Raw genomic sequence first — 20,690 nt, 5'->3', positions numbered from 1 at the left:
GGAAAAGATTAAATTCTCCCGCCCAAGTGGCCCACAAGTAGGTACGCTGAACAACAGGGTCCACTTTTCCAGGACAACTGATGATGCCTGAAGCCAATCACAAACATTCGATAACCCCAGTTGAAACTCTGCAAATGATTTCTACTACAGGCTTCAGCTCCCTATATTCTACAGTTAACCTACACCCCTACTTCATCTATAGCCCATAAGGAGCAGTCTGATTGCTATCACTCACCTGCCCCAATACCTGCACTTCTACAGCTCATCACCCGCAACAAGATGAGAAGAGACGCGGCCCGGATCTCCACATTTTCCTGGCCCGAGACCCAAGGAGACATCTTCAAGACTTTTCATCCTTAATTTCAATACCACCCTCCATATTAAGGCGCTAAGGCAGTTACCTTTTAACAGACGGTTAGACAGGTTAATTTGGTTGGTCAGCAGACCAGTTATGAAGGCCAGTTATGGGTGTGGGCAGTGGCCAGTTTTTTTTTTACTGTTTGTATATGTGGTTCCAGTGGGCTCCTGTTACATTAAGGGGGCTGGGGCAGCCTCCAGGCTCACCTGCCCCACATCTATCCATTCCATGCATGTGCTTACACTGTGGAGACACTTAGAAATTTGTAGTGTTAGGACTGCAAGCAACACAGGGTGCCGTGACGAGGCCTTGCAGCTTTCATAGGCATTTGCAAATGTGTGCTAAGTAAACCCCTGCTTTTAACAGACGGTTAGACGGGTTAATTTGGTTGATCAGCAGACTGGTTGGTGAGTTGAGCTATGGAATTGTTTGTGTCTTACAAGCAATGGCAAAGGGCATGTATATTTACTCACAAATGCTTCCTCAGTACTAGAACACAGGAAATAGCAGATAAGTTGCTCAACCATTGGTATGCCACACCAGTGAAACTACATTCCTGGTTCCCGCTTGCCCCTGACACCCGTTGGCGTTGTCAAATCGATAAGGGTACTCTTTTTTCACATCTGATGGCAGTGTCCTTTATTATCACCATTCAGGTCTAAGGTCAAGGATATAATATCTCAGATCACGGAGACAAAGCTGAAAGTTGATACGACATGTTGTCCGCTCCATATTTATTTCATGCTTTTCATTCAAGAAACATAAGAACTCATTGTCTAAACATGTACTGAACACAGCTAAATCCCTCATCCCACTTTTCTGGAAATCCTCCCGTGTTGCAACTATTCAGGACTGGCTGTATAAAATAATTGATATCTGTGAGATGGAGGAGACCATTGCTTGGTCAACTGACAACTCTGAATGCTACCACAAAACCACAAAACCTGGCCCCCTTGGTTCTTGTTTAAATATTCTCAGACCTATAAAAACCTGAATTCTGAAGGTTCTCTGAATAAGATTCAAAGCATTCTATAAACTATAACTACTGTTAATTTTACCTAGATTTGTTTGTATGTCTGTTTTAATGCTGAAAACAGTTTTAATGATGACACACAGTCAGATCTTTATAGGCTACATTGGCACTCATGCTTCTCCCACCACTTCTCTAACACCCCTTCTTTTCCCCATCTCTCTTCTCTTATTGAACTATTACTTCACCTCCTTAAGATATCCTTCTCCTTTAAGTTACAATCTTAAAACTTGAGTAATTTACTTTTATATAAAAAGTTTTACACACAAACTGATTCCTAACCTCAGGTTATTGCTTGACAGACTAGGTTTACTCACTAATAACTGCATAGATTCCGATTGTACATGTTATTCAATATATTAATTCACCACATATTTGTTACTTGCCAACTTGGATCTGTGACTTCATACTTGTATTCTCGTTTTCTTCAATAAACTTTAACATAGCCTTTGTGCCTTTCATCTTCTCACTTATATATTGTACTTGGCCTTTATCATCCCGTAACGTCTGTTCACATTTATGCAAAACAGCTGTATTCATATTGTTATTTGTACCTCTATGCGGGGTGTAATTTTCAGAGCTGTACGCAGTATGAATGAGCTACAGACTTGCTGATCAGTGCACCTGCAGTTCCTTTAAACTACAAGCGCATCTGCCACGGTGGAAGACTGTACTTGTAGTTCATTCAGGAATCTATGAATGAATGATGTGGCTGTGTGGGTGGGTTAAGGGAGAAAAACCCCTGCCCGCTGTCACAGGGAGCGGAGGATCTGAGGGAGAGGGGGCAGGAACAGGAACATGTTGCATGTTCCACTCTAAATACGGGTGGAACGTGTAACAAGTTCCAAAGCTGAACTTATTCTTTAATTTCAAAAGAAGTCTATTGTAGTCAAATCTTCTAATTTTATTCTGTAGACTCTCACAATTTATCATCAATTCTCATAAGTTATCATCAAAATCTGATTCAAAAATCAGGATTTGAGAAACCCAGCACCACACATTGAGTCAAGCCCTCTTCCAGTTCCACTGTGAGGCTTACAGTGTTCATAGTATAGTAGAACAGCTTGGCATTTTCTAATTGACATTGACTACTGCTGTTATTTTCAAGATACTGTATGTTTATGGCGAGCTTATTCTATCTACGATTATGTATTTGCATTAAGCATAAATATTTTATATCCTACCTTCCATTTAGATCATGCACAAGTAGTTTCCTCTCACAATGCGCCAATTCTGTGGACTTGTCATCTACTTTCTGTGAGCAGATGTCCATTTTCTGTGAGCAGTCATCTGCTTTCTGTAAGCAGACAATCTTTTGTTTGAATTGAGACACACTCTCTGGGTTGTATAAACTGCAAGGTAACAGAAAATTAGCTTAAAAAAAAAAAAAAAAAAAAAAAAAAACTTATATAGTAACGTACTATATTAAAACATTAGCTAAAAAAAATACAAATGATAATAAAAATGACTTCGAATTTCTTTTGTTCACACTAGTAGAGATTCGGTCCAGCAGCCGAGTACATAGGGTGAAAATAATTTGCATAGCATTCTATATTTATGACTATAATGCAGTCAAGCTGCTTATACTGTATTATATATGTTGCTGGTTGGGCATTTGTAGTTGCTAAATTCTGCAGCAAGGGTTAAAATACACACTCTCCAGCATACTGCTCCAAACACTACCATAGCTGCTTAGGGAGCAAAAACGCAGTTGATTGGAGCGGCATGTAGGTAGGTGCATCAGACCAATGAAGATCTGGTCAGATGCTGATGTGTTATGCCACGTACACACAATCGGAATTCTCATCAGAAAAGCCTTGGATGTTTTTTCCGAACGGAATTCTGACGGAATTCTGCTCAAGCTTGATTTGCCTACACACGGTCACACCAAATTCTGACCGTCAAGAACGCGGGGACGTACAACACTATGTTGAGCCGTAAAAATAAAGTTCAATGCTTCTGCTCATGCGTCGGAATTTTGCGCGTCGGAATTGCCACAGGTGATTGGAAAAAGATAGAAACGTTTTCAGTCGGAAAGATTGAGAACATGCTCTCAATCTTTTGCTGGCCGAAATTTAGCCAACAAAAGTCCGATGGAGTCTATACACGGTCGCATTTTCCAATGAAAAGTTCTCATCGGTCTTTTGCTGGCCGAATTTCCGATCGTGTGTACGCGCCATAAGAGTTCATGGCTTAAATTGGGGATTAAGAATGAGCATTGGGCGTCAGTCACTTTTTGTCTTTTCAATGATTTATTGCAGAATGGTCAAGAGGTAAGGGGCAGGGGTCCCAGGTATGGCGCATATATACTTACTATGCTCCAATTTGGACTGATGCAAGCATGTAAAAATTGCCATTACTGAGATCCAGCTTTTACAATAAAATGTCTCTACCAGAGTGTAGGCACTACTAGGTGGACAGAATATTTGCTGGGATCTATTAGCATTACAGTGCAAAACTTTGGAAGGGGTTGCATCTAAAGCTACCTTTAGTACACATGTATGTCCTCCTACATTTATCTTTAGGGGCAGAATTTGCCAGAAGTGAACCTCTGTAGATGTCACTAGAAAAGCTGTGGTCCAACTGGATGCTGCCACACCAGTTGACCGCAGCGGCCATCCTTAATGAGAGCAATGCAAATAAATATCAGTTTCCCGCTGCAGATGGCATGCAGTTGGAAAGTGTATAGAGTAGGGACAGACTCAAACCTGGATAGGGACAGCATATTTAGCCTAGGGAGAGGTTCCTGAAGAGGAGGAACAGCATTGAGACATCACTGCCAGTGATGTTAATCCTTGGCCCCTGTGCTGTGACTTAGAAACCACATCAGACTTCTATTGGCAGATACACCACCGCTTTGCCTACAGCCACCCCTCTACTTAATTATTGTTATTTATATTATTTCTCTAAATTTCTGGTTTCAGTACCAGTCCAGCTGGGTTGCACTGGGTTCTCCTTGACCGCAGGTGTCACTGTCACCGCCACTAGTTCTCTGGGAACCAGCCCAGTGGGAGTATTTTCCTGCTGTGCATTCTGGGGGGTGATATTTAAGGTACCGACATCATGTGGCTGGGGGCTTTTTAGTTTCTGTCTGTTTGGCTCTGGTGGTCCTCCTGATCCAGCCCCATGGCCCTCCTGGCCTGGGGTGCGGAACCATGCATCCTGAGTCTCGGGGGCCGGCTGGGCCGAGACGACGCAACTGCAGGGACAGGCCTGACTGGATTTCGGGGGCCTTGTGATCCAAGGGTGGTCCGGTGCAGACTCATTTGAAGGGAGAGGCCCAGCAAATGAGGAACCCCAGGGGAGGACTCTTCAGGAGAAGGTCGTGCGCAAGGCTGGCTTCTCTGAAGGAGCCTGAAGGCTTAGTTGAAGGACGCAACCTGGATCGACACACATGCAGTATCGCCGGATCGGCTGAGAGAACCTGGCACCGTATGTTAGTTTTTTAAATGTATCTACATCCCTCAGTAACGCTCACGTGTACATCACAAGTCTGTGGCAGAGACTTTGTCAAGCACCCTACCAGCTGGGGGTAGGTAAATCCAGGGGGGTAGGTAAATCCAGCTGTGAAACTGTCTTTATTCTCTGGATTATAGGATAGATAGAGATATAGATAGATAGAGATATATAGAGATATATATAAATAAAAAATGTTCTCCAATAAGTTTACCATGATACTCATAAACCATAAAAGTACAAATGTCCACTTTCAGGTTGTGTTCACACCATTGTAAATTAAATTTAGGATCCTCGCATCCAATTCGCAATAGCAGGAGATTTATACCAGCTCTCTATGGAGCCAGTATTATGCACATATCTCCGCAGCAGGTTTGGTGTGTTTTGGTCCATTTCAGGTCTGAATTCAGCCAAAAATTTGGGATGAAATCGAACCTGAAACAGTGAACCAGTACGCACTGGACCCCTGCTGTGAGCCCCATGAGGCTCATATGTGAACTGAGCCTAATGCCACGTACACACGATCAGAATTCTCGTCGGAAAAAGCTCTGATGGTTTTCCCAACGGAATTCAGACGGAATTCGGCTCAAGCTGTCTTGCCTACACATGGTCACACCAAATTCCAATAGTTTATAACGCAGTGACGTACAACACGTACGACACGAATAGAAAAAGGAAGTTCAATAGCCAGTAACCAATAGCTTCTGCCTAATCTTGTAATCTGAGAATGCGTGATTTTTGGCATGTCGGAATTGGATACACACGATAGGAATTACGGATAGAACGTTTTTCCGTCTGGAAAATTGAGAACATGGTATAAATTTTTGGCTGGCGGGAATTCGGACAGCTAAATTCCGATAGAGCATACATACGGTCGCATTTTCCGATGAAAAGCTCTTATTTGTCTTTTTCTGGCCGGAATTCCAATCATGTGTACGTGGCATTAGAGTTAGAATTTCAAAATAAAGTGCTCATTCAATGTGTCCTCTCCTCCATTGTCCATCACCATGGGGTTATAACTCCTCACTCACCAGATGATTTAACCCTCATAGCCCTGGGTCAACTTGTGCTCTTAAACAACAAGAGGGGTTTTAAAAGGTATTTAGGGACCAGCCTTGAGCCATTTGATGAGTGATGGACACGAAGTGGAGGAATGGTGGAAACCCCTGTTCTTTTTTTGTGAGTGCAGAAGGGCAAACACATTCAGGAGTGAAACTCCAAAAGGGTATGAAGGGAGCATGGAGGACTGTATGTATAGTTGGTATATTTAAACACACTGGGTGGACATTTGAAGCTGGAAATAGAGTATTCCTCTTCATGTTTTATATATGAACACTATATTTTAAGTGAATGTAAATTATGGATACAATACCTGGGTGTTTTGAATGTATACTGTATATTGAGTGAGCATTTTGGCACTAAAAAATGCAGCCACCATGACTAATGACTGCAATATATTCCTTTTTTTTTGGGGGGGGGGGGGGGGGGGTGTTTAAGACTAAAAACTAAAATGCTCTATTAGTTTTAAGAGGACAATTAAAAAATGCTCCAAGATCACTGTGAATAGGGGAGAATATGAAGCGGAACTATACACACTTTGGCTGCAGCAACATGCCGCCAGCTGCTGACATCTTTGAGCGGCCAGCTTCCGGGTAGTGAATGCCGACTGCTTTCATTGGCTGGGGAGGAGGGGGGGTGACATAATTTCCAGCATTAACTAATTTCTACAGAGAGCTGTACAGTGGTAGACAGGCAAGTAAGTAATTGTAATGCAGAAGAAACAAAGCATGCCTCTTCTGCATTAAAAATTCTGCTTGTTGACCATTTTTATTACCCAACGTTCCACCTTAACAACTGTCCCTCATGTTCCACCTTAACAACTGCCAGTCAAGAGTCATATCTCTGCCACTCATACAGGCTTCTTCAATTCAACTTGCTAATATAATTGAAGGAGAGGTGAAGTGCATTACAAATAGGACACAATGAGGATAAAGCCTTCCAGATCTCATATCCGGTCCCTGGAGAAAAGCCTTTATTAACGGAACAACTACCAATTACTCATTTGGAAACCTGACAAAGGTAGGAAGATTATGGTTTTGGACAGCCATGGTTACATTGAAGAATGTAAAGAAAAAAAGGGGGGGAATCCTATTTATAGCCCCCCCCCACCCCCCTTCCTCATGGGATCTGAGACAGCAGTAATGGTCTTAAATATATCCCAATAGTTTTGAAAATGGGATAAATTCATAGGCTAGCATGAGTTATCCAATAAAATTATATACATTTAATATAGGAAAGGTCAGTTAAAAATCAGTTAACCCACCAATGAATGCATGTATACTGCAAAATACTCCTATAAATAGGGGCTACTGGTTATGGACAGTTGCCAGAAGAAAGTGAAGAAGACAGCTCCCCACCTCAAATAAAGAATACATTGAAGGGAGAGGAAAAGAGAGGGAGGAACAAAGAAAAGGGGGGAGAGAGAGACGGCTAGAGAGAGGGATGGGGCAAAAAAAAACAAAAAAAAACAAGAAGTTAGGATAGAGAGAGATAAAAGGGAAAGAAAGGAGAACAAAGAGAGTGGTACATACTAAAATGTGCCATACAGGGTTTTAATACTGTACAAGTGGAAGGGACTCAGGGAGTGCTAAATGTCTGTGGGTTAGGGTGCAAATTACTTGTCTTGCCTTGGGTGCTGACAACTAGGGTTGCCACCTGTCCGGGATTCACCCGGACAGTACGGGTTTAGAGTAATTTTGAATCACGTGTCCGGGGCTCCTGCCGCCTGGAACCCGGACACATGATCCAGACCGCACTGTGGCTCAGAGTTCCATCTGTTCAGCTGGGGGCCGGGCAGGAGCATTACTACAGGTTATTATGCTACTACAGCTGTTTGGACAATTTAGTCAGTCTGGACCCCACTTCTATAGTATCCGCCGGGGAAGGTAATTGCCGGGAACCGCAGCTCACATGCCTTTGTCAGAGAATGCACAGGTCAGAAGAGGTGCCCGGCCAGCAGACACTGAGGACATTCAAACCCGGACAACTTTACAGACGAGGAGACCGCTATAGACGAAAGAGTCCGGCCAGCAGTGACCTGCCAGTGTTCGGGTGTCAGTGCAGGATTGGAGGACAGCACGCTGGATCAGGGATATGAGCTGCATGATCGGCCGAGCAGTAGGTACAATATGTAGTTTATCACACAGCCAGCTGACCGGGAAAAGACCGTGCAGGAGACCAGCCGCAGCATCTGCTCCTTCCACACTACTGGGCTGGGTAAGAAATACACTGATCTGAGGAGGGAGGGGGGAGAGGGGGGAATTCTTAGAATTCTTTGCTATCACCTCTGTGTTGTGATGATCGGGAGTCAGGGCTGGTGCCAGCATAATACAGTGTCCTGTATATGAGAGAGAATGGTGTGTCCCCTCCACATGTCCTCCCTGTCACTCTGCCTGTCCCCCTCCCTGTCACTCTGCCTGCCCCCCTCCATGTCACTCTGCCTGCCCCCCTCCATGTCACTCTGCCTGCCCCCCTCCATGTCACTCTGCCTGTCCCCCTCCATGTCAATCTGCCTGTCCCCCTCCATGTCACTCTGCCTGCGCCCCTCCATGTCACTCTGCCTGCGCCCCTCCATGTCACTCTGCCTGCGCCCCTCCATGTCACTCTGCCTGCGCCCCTCCATGTCACTCTGCCTGCCCCCCTCCATGTCACTCTGCCTGCCCCCCTCCATGTCACTCTGCCTGCCCCCTCCATGTCACTCTGCCTGCCCCCTCCATGTCACTCTGCCTGCCCCCCTCCATGTCACTCTGCCTGCCCCCCTCCATGTCACTCTGCCTGCCCCCTCCATGTCACTCTGCCTGCCCCCCTCCATGTCACTCTGCCTGCCCCCCTCCATGTCAATCTGCCTGCCCCCCTCCATGTCAATCTGCCTGCCCCCCTCCATGTCAATCTGCCTGCCCCCTCCATGTCACTCTGCCTGCCCCCTCCATGTCACTCTGCCTGCCCCCTCCATGTCACTCTGCCTGCCCCCCTCCATGTCAATCTGCCTGCCCCCCTCCATGTCAATCTGCCTGTCCCCCTCCATGTCAATCTGCCTGCCCCCCTCCATGTCAATCTGCCTGCCCCCCTCCATGTCAATCTGCCTGTCCCCCTCCATGTCCCTCTGCCTGCCCCCCTCCATGTCACTCTGCCTGCCCCCCTCCATGTCACTCTGCCTGTCCCCCTCCATGTCACTCTGCCTGTCCCCCTCCATGTCACTCTGCCTGTCCCCCTCCATGTCACTCTGCCTGTCCCCCTCCATGTCACTCTGCCTGTCCCCCTCCATGTCACTCTGCCTGTCCCCCTCCATGTCACTCTGCCTGTCCCCCTCCATGTCACTCTGCCTGTCCCCCTCCATGTCACTCTGCCTGCCCCCCTCCATGTCACCCTGCCTGCCCCCCTCCATGTCACTCTGCCTGCCCCCCTCCATGTCACTCTGCCTGTCCCCCTCCATGTCACTCTGCCTGTCCCCCTCCATGTCACTCTGCCTGTGCCCCTCCATGTCACTCTGCCTGTGCCCCTCCATGTCACTCTGCCTGTCCCCCTCCATGTCACTCTGCCTGTCCCCCTCCATGTCACTCTGCCTGTCCCCCTCCATGTCACTCTGCCTGTCCCCCTCCATGTCACTCTGCCTGTCCCCCTCCATGTCACTCTGCCTGTCCCCCTCCATGTCACTCTGCCTGCCCCCCTCCATGTCACCCTGCCTGCCCCCCTCCATGTCACTCTGCCTGCCCCCCTCCATGTCACTCTGCCTGTCCCCCTCCATGTCACTCTGCCTGTCCCCCTCCATGTCACTCTGCCTGTGCCCCTCCATGTCACTCTGCCTGTGCCCCTCCATGTCACTCTGCCTGTGCCCCTCCATGTCACTCTGCCTGTGCCCCTCCATGTCACTCTGCCTGTCCCCCTCCATGTCACTCTGCCTGTCCCCCTCCATGTCACTCTGCCTGTCCCCCTCCATGTCACTCTGCCTGTCCCCCTCCATGTCACTCTGCCTGTCCCTCTTCATGTCACTCTGCCTGTCCCCCTCCATGTCACTCTGCCTGTGCCTCTCCATGTCACTCTACCTGTCCCTCTTCATGTCACTCTACCTGTCCCTCTTCATGTCACTCTGCCTGTCCCTCTCCATGTCACTCTACCTGTCCCTCTCCATGTCACTCTGCCTGCCCCCCTCCATGTCACTCTGCTATATATATATATATAATCATACACCCATGTGTGTTTGGGCTTTGATTTGGGGTGTAAATTTTACCCCCAACCACAAGTGTAAACGGAGTCGTAAAGCACTCTGAAGAGTGATCCATAGCGGATCATGTTTTGAAGGTATTGACAGGTGGTGAAGAAGAGTTATGTTGCCTCCTCATCACCTGTTTTAAATCCCTAAAAACCCTTGCCATTGTGCTGTAGCCATGTGCATTGCACACGGTTATAGCGCAGCCCCATTCAGGTGAATGGGTTGAGTTAAGCAAGCGCAGGGCCATGCACCACTAAAATGTTCGGGTTTGGCTTGAAGAAAAGGTGGCAACCCTACTGACAACCCACACTACAAAAATAACTTTACTGTTAGGTGTCACCACACCTTTGGAAATTTTATCAAGGGGTCACGACACTAGAAGGTCGAGAACCACTGCAAAACATGAGGGTTTACAACCCCTTTAAAAGTTCACCTTTTGAATGTTAAATGTTCCACCTGTATTTAGGGTGAAATGTGTAACATGTCCCAGCAGCTTCAGCCCCTCCCCCACTCCCTGCGACAGTGAGCAGGGGATATTCTCCTCATGCCTGCTGTCACTATTTGAAAATAGGGTGGCCGTGTAGGCAAAGTTTGCTGTGAATGCCCCCCTCCATGTCACTCTGCCTGTCCCCCTCCATGTCACTCTGCCTGTCCCCCTCCATGTCACTCTGCCTGTCCCCCTCCATGTCAATCTGCCTGCCCCCCTCCATGTCAATCTGCCTGCCCCCCTCCATGTCAATCTGCCTGCCCCCCTCCATGTCAATCTGCCTGTCCCCCTCCATGTCCCTCTGCCTGCCCCCCTCCATGTCACTCTGCCTGCCCCCTCCATGTCACTCTGCCTGCCCTCTCTATGTCACTCTGCCTGCCCCCCTCCATGTCACTCTGCCTGTCCCCCTCCATGTCACTCTGCCTGTCCCCCTCCATGTCACTCTGCCTGTCCCCCTCCATGTCACTCTGCCTGTCCCCCTCCATGTCACTCTGCCTGTCCCCCTCCATGTCACTCTGCCTGTCCCCCTCCATGTCACTCTGCCTGTCCCCCTCCATGTCACTCTGCCTGTCCCCCTCCATGTCACTCTGCCTGTCCCCCTCCATGTCACTCTGCCTGTCCCCCTCCATGTCACTCTGCCTGTCCCCCTCCATGTCACTCTGCCTGCCCCCCTCCATGTCACTCTGCCTGCCCCCCTCCATGTCACCCTGCCTGCCCCCCTCCATGTCACTCTGCCTGCCCCCCTCCATGTCACTCTGCCTGTCCCCCTCCATGTCACTCTGCCTGTCCCCCTCCATGTCACTCTGCCTGTGCCCCTCCATGTCACTCTGCCTGTGCCCCTCCATGTCACTCTGCCTGTGCCCCTCCATGTCACTCTGCCTGTCCCCCTCCATGTCACTCTGCCTGTCCCCCTCCATGTCACTCTGCCTGTCCCCCTCCATGTCACTCTGCCTGTCCCCCTCCATGTCACTCTGCCTGTCCCTCTTCATGTCACTCTGCCTGTCCCCCTCCATGTCACTCTGCCTGTGCCTCTCCATGTCACTCTACCTGTCCCTCTTCATGTCACTCTACCTGTCCCTCTTCATGTCACTCTGCCTGTCCCTCTCCATGTCACTCTACCTGTCCCTCTCCATGTCACTCTGCCTGCCCCCCTCCATGTCACTCTGCTATATATATATATATAATCATACACCCATGTGTGTTTGGGCTTTGGTTTGGGGTGTAAATTTTACCCCCAACCACAAGTGTAAACGGAGTCGTAAAGCACTCTGAAGAGTGATCCATAGCGGATCATGTTTTGAAGGTATTGACAGGTGGTGAAGAAGAGTTATGTTGCCTCCTCATCACCTGTTTTAAATCCCTAAAAACCCTTGCCATTGTGCTGTAGCCATGTGCATTGCACACGGTTATAGCGCAGCCCCATTCAGGTGAATGGGTTGAGTTAAGCAAGCGCAGGGCCATGCACCACTAAAATGTTCGGGTTTGGCTTGAAGAAAAGGTGGCAACCCTACTGACAACCCACACTACAAAAATAACTTTACTGTTAGGTGTCACCACACCTTTGGAAATTTTATCAAGGGGTCACGACACTAGAAGGTCGAGAACCACTGCAAAACATGAGGGTTTACAACCCCTTTAAAAGTTCACCTTTTGAATGTTAAATGTTCCACCTGTATTTAGGGTGAAATGTGTAACATGTCCCAGCAGCTTCAGCCCCTCCCCCACTCCCTGCGACAGTGAGCAGGGGATATTCTCCTCATGCCTGCTGTCACTATTTGAAAATAGGGTGGCCGTGTAGGCAAAGTTTGCTGTGAATGCACGAACTACAACTACTTCCAGTCATTGCGGCTGACGGCTTGTAGTTTTGAATAGGCTAAAAGGTTTCTGATGAGCGGCCTCGTAGTTTATTCACAAGCCCTGCAGCTTGTAAATAGTCAGCCCATAAGCAGGTTGAAAGCTGTAGTGCTTGTCTGCAATTGTATTCTGATCCACTGATTAAGGATCCAATATTTCCAGACTCCCTAGGGAAAAAATAATCGATAAGCATTTTTTTCCCTGCAAAAATTTGTGCATTTACAATTTTTTCCCTAAAAGGTGAAGCTATCCTTTTAAAGTGGTTGTAAAGGCGGAAAGTTTTTTACCTTAATGCATTCTCTGCGTTAAAGTAAAAAAAAAAAAAAAAAACCTTTTAGGTGCAGCTCCCCCCCCCCCCCCCCCAATACTTACCTGAGCCGGATTTCGATCCAGCACTGTATCTGAGAGCAATATCGTTCTCTCTCCTCACTCGACATAGAGGCAGCACCTGAAGTTATTGGTTCCTGCTGCTGTTAATAAAATTCTATGAGAAGGGAGTGTGGGGTGGGGCAAAGCCGTGCTGTGTTTTTTAATGGACGCACATAGCCCAGTTCGGGAGAGCTGAACTCTAAACTTCGCCTCACTTACTACCTATCTCTGAATTCTGCATCACTTACTACTGACCTCTGAACTCTGTGTCATCTACTGATCTCCAAACTCTGCATCATTTACTCCTGACCTCTGAACTCTGTGTCATCTACTACTGATCTCTGAATTCTGCATCACTGACTCCGGTCCCATGAACATTGCCTCACTTCTGAAATCTGCATCACTTAATGCTGACCTCTGAACTCTGCATCAATTAGTACTGACCTCAGAATTCTGCTTCACTCACTCCTGATCTCACTCCTGACAGTGGTGCCTGTCTTTCGGCAAATATCTCCTAAACCGTGTAGGTTTAGGAGATATTTCTTGGACCTACAGGTAAGCCTTAATCTAGGCTTACCTGTAGGTCAAAGTGGTTTGTAAGGGTTTACAACCACTTTAAGGACTGAGCCTTTTTTGAGATTTGTTGTTTACAAGTTAAAAACAGTTTTTTTTTTTGCTAGAAAGTTACTTAGAAACTCCCAAACATTATAAATTTTTTTCCTAACACCCTAGAGAATAAAATGGCAATCGTTGCAATACTTTCTGTCACATCGTATTTGCGCAGCGGTCTTACAAGCGCACTTTTTTGGGAAAAAATAGACTTTTTGAATTAAAAAAAATAAACAGTAAAGTTAGACCAATCTTTTTTATATTGTGAAAGATAATGTTACGCCGAGTAAATTGATACCCAACATGTCACGTTTCAAAATCGCGACCCAGTCCTGCAATCTGTGACCATGGCCGCGGGACCAGCGGACCCGATCGTGGTCGGTGTCCAGCGATTGGGTCACAGACCTGAAGAACGGGGAGAGGTAAGTGTAAACAAACCTCTCTCTGTGCTTCCTAGTGAGCTTGTCACTAATCTACTGTTCCTGCCATAGGGAACGAGGATCAGTGACGTCACACACCAAGCCACGCCCCCTACAGTAAAAAAAAAAAAAAACACACACACACACACACACACACACACACACACACGTGTCAGGCTGCCGGGATTCCCGCAGTGTCTCCGGTGGAGACAGGATGGATGCGCTGCGCTGGTCCATCGGGAGAGATCACCCATCGCAGACCCCCAAAACATCCTCCCAATGTTGAGGGCATGTGGCCTGGTACAGTTCAGGAGGAGGGGGCGCTCTCTCACCCCCCCTTTTTTCCTGTGGCCTGCCAGGTTGCATTCTCAGATAAGGGTCTGGTATGGATTTTTGGGGGGACCCCCACGCCAATGGCATGGGTTCCTTCTCACGCTCTAAAGACATGTTGATAGATCAATTGGCTCTAGTATGTTCATGTATGCAGTCATGGCTTAGTTGTCAGCACTCTTTATGATGTGCAGAGCCCTGTGTATAATGTGCAGCCTGGTATATGATGTGCAGAGCCCTGTGTATAATGTGCAGCCTGATATATGATGTGCAGAGCCCTGTGTATAATGTGCAGCCTGGTATATGATGTGCAGAGGTTGATGTATAATGTGCAGAGGCCGGTGTATAATGTGCAGCCTGGTATAAGATGTGCAGAGCCCTGTGTATAATGTGCAGCCTGATGTGCAGAGGCCAGTGTATAATGTGCAGCCTGGTATATGATGTGCAGAGCCCTGTGTATAATGTGCAGCCTGGTATATGATGTGCAGAGCCCTGTGTATAATGTGCAGCCTGGTATATGATTTGCAGAGCCCTGTGTATAATGTGCAGCCTGGTATATGATGTGCAGAGCCCTGTGTATAATGTGCAGCCTGGTATATGATGCAGACCAGGTAAAATCTTGTAGTGGGTCGGATGTGGTTCTCATGCCATAGTTTGGAGACCCCTAGTCTATACTTCCTTTCGAGTGTGCAATCTAAAAGGGAAAATTAATAACAACTGATAGATATTGTTTTTCCCAAGATAAACTGAAAATTTCTGCCTGTGTTTTTTCACATGACAATATTGAATAAACTTGCATAAGGAACAGCTTGAAAAATGTGGTGATCAGGTTGAACCTACATAATGTACCCTGTACACTTGTTCTCTGTAGTCTATTGCCAGTATAAAAGACAGCCACGATCTCAGCACAGGCATGGTGGGAACCCCTCATTATGGGCACAGCAGGTGTACAGACCCGGTAACTCAGCACAGGCATGGTGGGAACCCTTCATTATGGGCACAGCGGGTGTACGGACCTGGGAACCCCTCATCACATAATGAAATAGACACTTGGATTTGGCAGCCATACCTATCTCTTAACCACTTAAGCCCCGGACCAATTTGCAGCCAAAGGACCAGGCCCCTTTTTGTTATGCGGCACTGCGTCACTTTAACTGACAATTGCACAGTCGTGCGATGTGGCTCCCAAACAAAATTGGTGTCCTTTTTTTCCCACAAATAGAGCTTTCTTTTGGTGTTATTTGATCACATCTGCATTTTTTTTTTTTTTGCACTATAAACAAAAATAGAGCGACAATTTTGAAAAAAAAATGCAACATTTTTTTACTTTTTGCTATAATAAATATCCCCAAAAATATATAAAAACATTTTTTTTCCTCCGTTTAGGCCTTCTTCTACATATTTTTGGTAAAAAAAAATAAAAATAAAAAAATCGCAATTATTGATTGGTTTGCGCAAAAGTTATAGCATTTACAAAATAGGGGATAGTTTTATAGCATTTTTTTTTTTACTAGTAATGTCGTGATCAACGATTTTTATTGTGACTGCTACAAATATGGTGGACACATTGGACATTTAAATCAGTGCTATTTAAATGCACTGATTTCTGTGTAAATTACACTGGCAGTGAAGAAGTTAACCACTAGGGGGCGGGGTGGGGTTAAGTGTGACTTTTTTTTTTTACTGTTGGGGGCGTGGCTTGGCATGTGACATCACTGATCGTCTTTCCCTACAAGAGGGAACAGGCGGTCAGCGACAGCCACACTAGGAAGCATGGGGAGAGGTTTGTTACCTCTCCTCGTTCTTCAGCTCTGTGACCCGATCGTGGGACACCAGCGGCGATCGGGTCTGCGGGTCCCGTGAGCTCAGCGGTTAAACTTACACTAAACTAACAGGGTAATTTTTCAGTTTGTTTGCGCCGATCTGTAAGGCTGTGCTATAGACCATGATTTGTGATGCTGGGGCTGTGTACTCTGTCCTGTGATGCTGGGGCTGTGTACTCTGTCCTGTGATGCTGGGGCTGTGTACTCTGTCCTGTGATGCTGGGGCTGTGTACTCTGTCCTGTGATGCTGGGGCTGTGTCCTCTGTCCTGTGATGCTGGGGCTGTGTACTCCTGACACTATGATGCTGGGGCTGTGTACTCCTGACACTATGAGTGGAAGCAAATGGAATACAGGGGACGGAGTGGGTGGATTCTATAAGGGGTGTGGCCAAACGTGGAGGGGTGGGTTCTTGTGCTCCCTCCCTATATCTTTAAAACTTCACCAGTCACCACTGGCTGGGACCGACAATTCATTATAGCCGCGAGTACTTTTAAATGAGTTTTTTTCCCTTTAGAAATGTTATTTTGTGCAGGGACTGTTGTAAATACGGGAAACATGCTCCATTTTACAGATATACTATAGACACCCCCCAGGTATGAAACTTAAAGGAATATTTCACTTTTATTGTTTCACTTTAAGCATTATTAAAATCACTGCTCTCAAAAATACGGACGTTTTTAAAACTTTTTTTTTTGCATTGATACATGTCCCCTGGGGCAGGACTTGGGTCCCCAAACACTTTTTATGACAATACCATGCATATAAGCCTTTAAAATTAGCACTTTTGATTTCCTCCATAGACTTTAAAAGTGTGTTCCGCGGCTTTCGAATTTGCCGCAAACACCCGATGTTCAAGACAAACTTACATTCGTCTCGAACATTGGGCTCATCTTTATTATTTAGTATACTTTTCATCCAGCTATCTGTTTTAAGACCCCTTTCACACCACACTGCTCATAGCATGGGTGGTAAAACGCTGCCATTTTTGGCACATTTCGGCCGCTAGCGGGTGCTTTTACCCCCGCTAGCGGGTGAGAAAGGGTTAAAACCGCCGGCAATACGCCACAATAGCTATTGCGGCGTATTGCCGGCGGTATTACAGTGCTACCCCATTGATTTCAATGGGGAGCAGCGGTAGAGGAGCGGTAAACACACCGCTCCTTCACCGCTCCAAAGAAGCTGCTGGCAGGACTTTTCCCTGACGTCCTGCCATCACCCCTCGGGCTTTCACACTACAAAGAATGGTGCAGCTTTTTTAGGGCGGATTGCAGGCACTATTTCTAGCACTATAGCGCCTGCAAAACGCCCTGGTGTGAAAGGGGTCTAACAAGTCACACTCCGTATAAAGTCATTAGCACATTCCTTCTTGAAAGCTCCTCAAGGCTTCATGCAACTTTACATTTATTAAAACGATTGCGATCTGCTCCATTGAATACTACCTGTCATAAAACAAGAAACTGGCGCTGGAGTGATATGGTGAAATAAAAATATACAAAGTAAATAAATGTGCAATATTGCAGCTGCTGCTAGATAAAGTGCTAAAACTTTCAGAAATAAATAAATAAATCGCAATTCTCATTTTGGCCAGAATCGTGCAGCTCTACTTCATCATCATTCAAACATGGTCTTTTGTCCTGTTTATCGGCTGTTCCTAGTGCTGAATTCGCATGCCCTCGTCTCAGTGTTAGATCTTTTGCTTTTTATTCTTTAATTTTTATTTTATCACCCCCCCCCCCCCATTAATATTCATTATTTACTATCCATATTTATAGATGGTATTGACATCATACTTCTGATGAGAGGATTGATCCTCAAAACGCATAGTTCTTTTTTTATCACTACAGCCTTTTTTTTTTTTTTACCCAGATGTAAACTGCTTATGTATGCCATCATGTATCTATTGAATATGTAAATATATTATTTTTTATCAATTCTACGTATGCTAGCTGTCTATGGAATTTGTTTTTATGATTGCATTATGTACTCGGAGAATATTTTTTATTTGTTTTGTATAATCTATTATTTCATATACTGTCTGTACCTTTAGAGCCCATTCACACAGGGGCAACTCCTGATCCGACTTCAGGTCGCCCCTAGTCGCCTCAGGTCGCCTCAGGTCGGACAACATTTAAAAATCAATGTAAGTGAATGAGAGCCGTGTTAATGCACACTACTGAAGTCGCTCCGACTTCAAAAAAGGTTCCTGTACTACTTCTATCCGACTTGTAGGCGACCGGTACCCATTGATTTCAATGGAGGTCGCCTCCAAGTCGGATCTCTGTCTATACGGAGGCGACTTTGACAGAATTATCAGCTCTCAAGAGGGAACTCCACGGCAAATTTCTGAAAAAAATTTGGCGTGGGTTCCCCCTCCGAGAGCATACCAGGCCCTTAGGTCTGGTATGGATTCCAAGGGGAACCCCCTACGCCGAAAAAACGGCGTGGGGGTCCCCCCCAGATCCACACCAGACCCTTATCCGAGCACGCTACCCGGCCGGCCAGGAAAGGGGGTGGGGACGAGCGGGCGGCCCCCCCCCTCCTGAGCCGTACCAGGCCGCGTGCCCTCAACATGGGGGGGTGCCTTGGGGGAGGGGGGGCGTGCGGCCCCCCCACCCCAAAGCACCTTGTCCCCATGTTGATGAGGACAAGGGCCTCTTCCCGACAACCCTGGCCGTTGGTTGTCGGGGTCTGCGGGCGGGGGGCTTATCGGAATCCGGGAGCCCCCTTTAATAAGGGGGCCCCCGGATACCGGCCCCCCACCCTATGTGAATGAGTATGGGGTACAATGTACCCCTACCCATTCACCTGTGAAATAAAGTACAATAAAACACACAACACAGAGAAAAAGTATTTTATTGCACAGCCGGGGGTCTTCCGTCTTCGGGGGTCTTCTCGCCGGACTCCTCCGCTATGTGTGTGTAGCTCTTTTGCCAGCGGAGGAGTCCGGCTTTCTTCCTCCCCGCCGCCGGCCTCTTCTCCCGACTTCGGGGGTCTTGTCCCCCTCTTCGGTTCTTCTGCCGGGCCACCGCGCCTGGTCCGGTGGCCCGGTCTTCTGTCGCCGTCTTCCGTTCTTCTGTCGCCGCCTTCGGTTCTTCTGCCGGGCCACCGCGCCTTCTTATAGCTCTTTTACAGGCGGTGGCCCGGTCTTCCGTCGCCGCCGCCGCCGCCTTCCGTTCTTCTCCTTCTTCTTCTCCTGGAGATGTTGACTCGACGAGCTCTCCGGCCACAATGCCAGGGACGCGCTCCGCTGCCTCTTATATAGGGACAATGGGGCGGTGTCACATGGGTTGATGTCACATGGGTTGGTCACATGGGTTGATGTCACATGGTGACCCCGCCCCCTTACCATGTGACATCAACCCATGTGACCAACCCATGTGACATCAACCCATGTGACACCGCCCCATTGTCCCTATATAAGAGGCAGCGGAGCGCGTCCCTGGCATTGTGGCCGGAGAGCTCGTCGAGTCAACATCTCCAGGAGAAGAAGAAGGAGAAGAACGGAAGGCGGCGGCGGCGGCGACGGAAGACCGGGCCACCGCCTGTAAAAGAGCTATAAGAAGGCGCGGTGGCCCGGCAGAAGAACCGAAGGCGGCGACAGAAGAACGGAAGACGGCGACAGAAGACCGGGCCACCGGACCAGGCGCGGTGGCCCGGCAGAAGAACCGAAGAGGGGGACAAGACCCCCGAAGTCGGGAGAAGAGGCCGGCGGCGGGGAGGAAGAAAGCCGGACTCCTCCGCTGGCAAAAGAGCTACACACACATAGCGGAGGAGTCCGGCGAGAAGACCCCCGAAGACGGAAGACCCCCGGCTGTGCAATAAAATACTTTTTCTCTGTGTTGTGTGTTTTATTGTACTTTATTTCACAGGTGAATGGGTAGGGGTACATTGTACCCCATACTCATTCACATAGGGTGGGGGGCCGGTATCCGGGGGCCCCCTTATTAAAGGGGGCTCCCGGATTCCGATAAGCCCCCCGCCCGCAGACCCCGACAACCAACGGCCAGGGTTGTCGGGAAGAGGCCCTTGTCCTCATCAACATGGGGACAAGGTGCTTTGGGGTGGGGGGCCGCACGCCCCCCTCCCCCAAGGCACCCCCCCATGTTGAGGGCACGCGGCCTGGTACGGCTCAGGAGGGGGGGGGCCGCCCGCTCGTCCCCACCCCCTTTCCTAGCCGGCCGGGTAGCGTGCTCGGATAAGGGTCTGGTGTGGATCTGGGGGGGACCCCCACGCCGTTTTTTCGGCGTAGGGGGTTCCCCTTGGAATCCATACCAGACCTAAGGGCCTGGTATGCTCTCGGAGGGGGAACCCACGCCAATTTTTTTTCAGAAATTTGCCGTGGAGTTTCCCCTTGAGCTCATTCTCTGCTTGGCCGCGGCAAAAGTCGCCTGGCCTGGGGCGACTTGTAAGTCGTCCCAAGTCGCGCTTGAAGTCATCACAAGTCGTTTTGAAGTCGTCCCAAGTCGCCGCTGTCAAGTCGTGTCCAAGTAGCCTGATCAAGTCGCCTACAAGTCGTGTTGCCCCTGTGTGAATGGGCTCTAACTGTTATTGTAGTTTCCTTGATGGTGAAATCTGGTGGTTTTAGAGAAAACCATGTGCATGGTAAAAAAAATAACGTGCACTTTGTTCTTTTAATCTAGTTGCGCTGTTCTTTCCTAATGCTTATCCAAAAACAACAAGTGCTA

The 20,690-nt window shown here is 47.9% G+C and overlaps 1 protein-coding gene across 4 annotated transcripts in view; it reads right to left on the bottom strand.

Annotated features, from left to right (window-relative positions):
• The window catches only part of LOC143928330 (histo-blood group ABO system transferase 2-like), a 48,524-nt gene that overhangs the window by 19,851 nt on the left and 7,983 nt on the right, over positions 1–20,690 (bottom strand). For 2 of the 4 annotated variants that reach the window (XM_077453181.1, XM_077453180.1), the window contains exon 2: positions 2,573–2,740. In XM_077453181.1, the coding sequence (XP_077309307.1) occupies positions 2,573–2,740 (168 nt within the window). Of the gene's footprint in view, positions 1–2,572; positions 2,763–20,690 lie in introns of all 4 variants that reach the window. The other 2 variants (XM_077453183.1, XM_077453182.1) reach the window with 2 other exon arrangements.

The sequence above is a fragment of the Lithobates pipiens genome, unplaced genomic scaffold, assembly GCF_037356315.1.
Source record: "Lithobates pipiens isolate NorthernLeopardFrog02 unplaced genomic scaffold, aLitPip1_a1.2 Scaffold_23, whole genome shotgun sequence".
NCBI lineage: Eukaryota > Metazoa > Chordata > Amphibia > Anura > Ranidae > Lithobates > Lithobates pipiens.
Note: the sequence above shows the minus strand (reverse complement) of the source record. Positions and strands in the feature narration are given on the sequence as shown.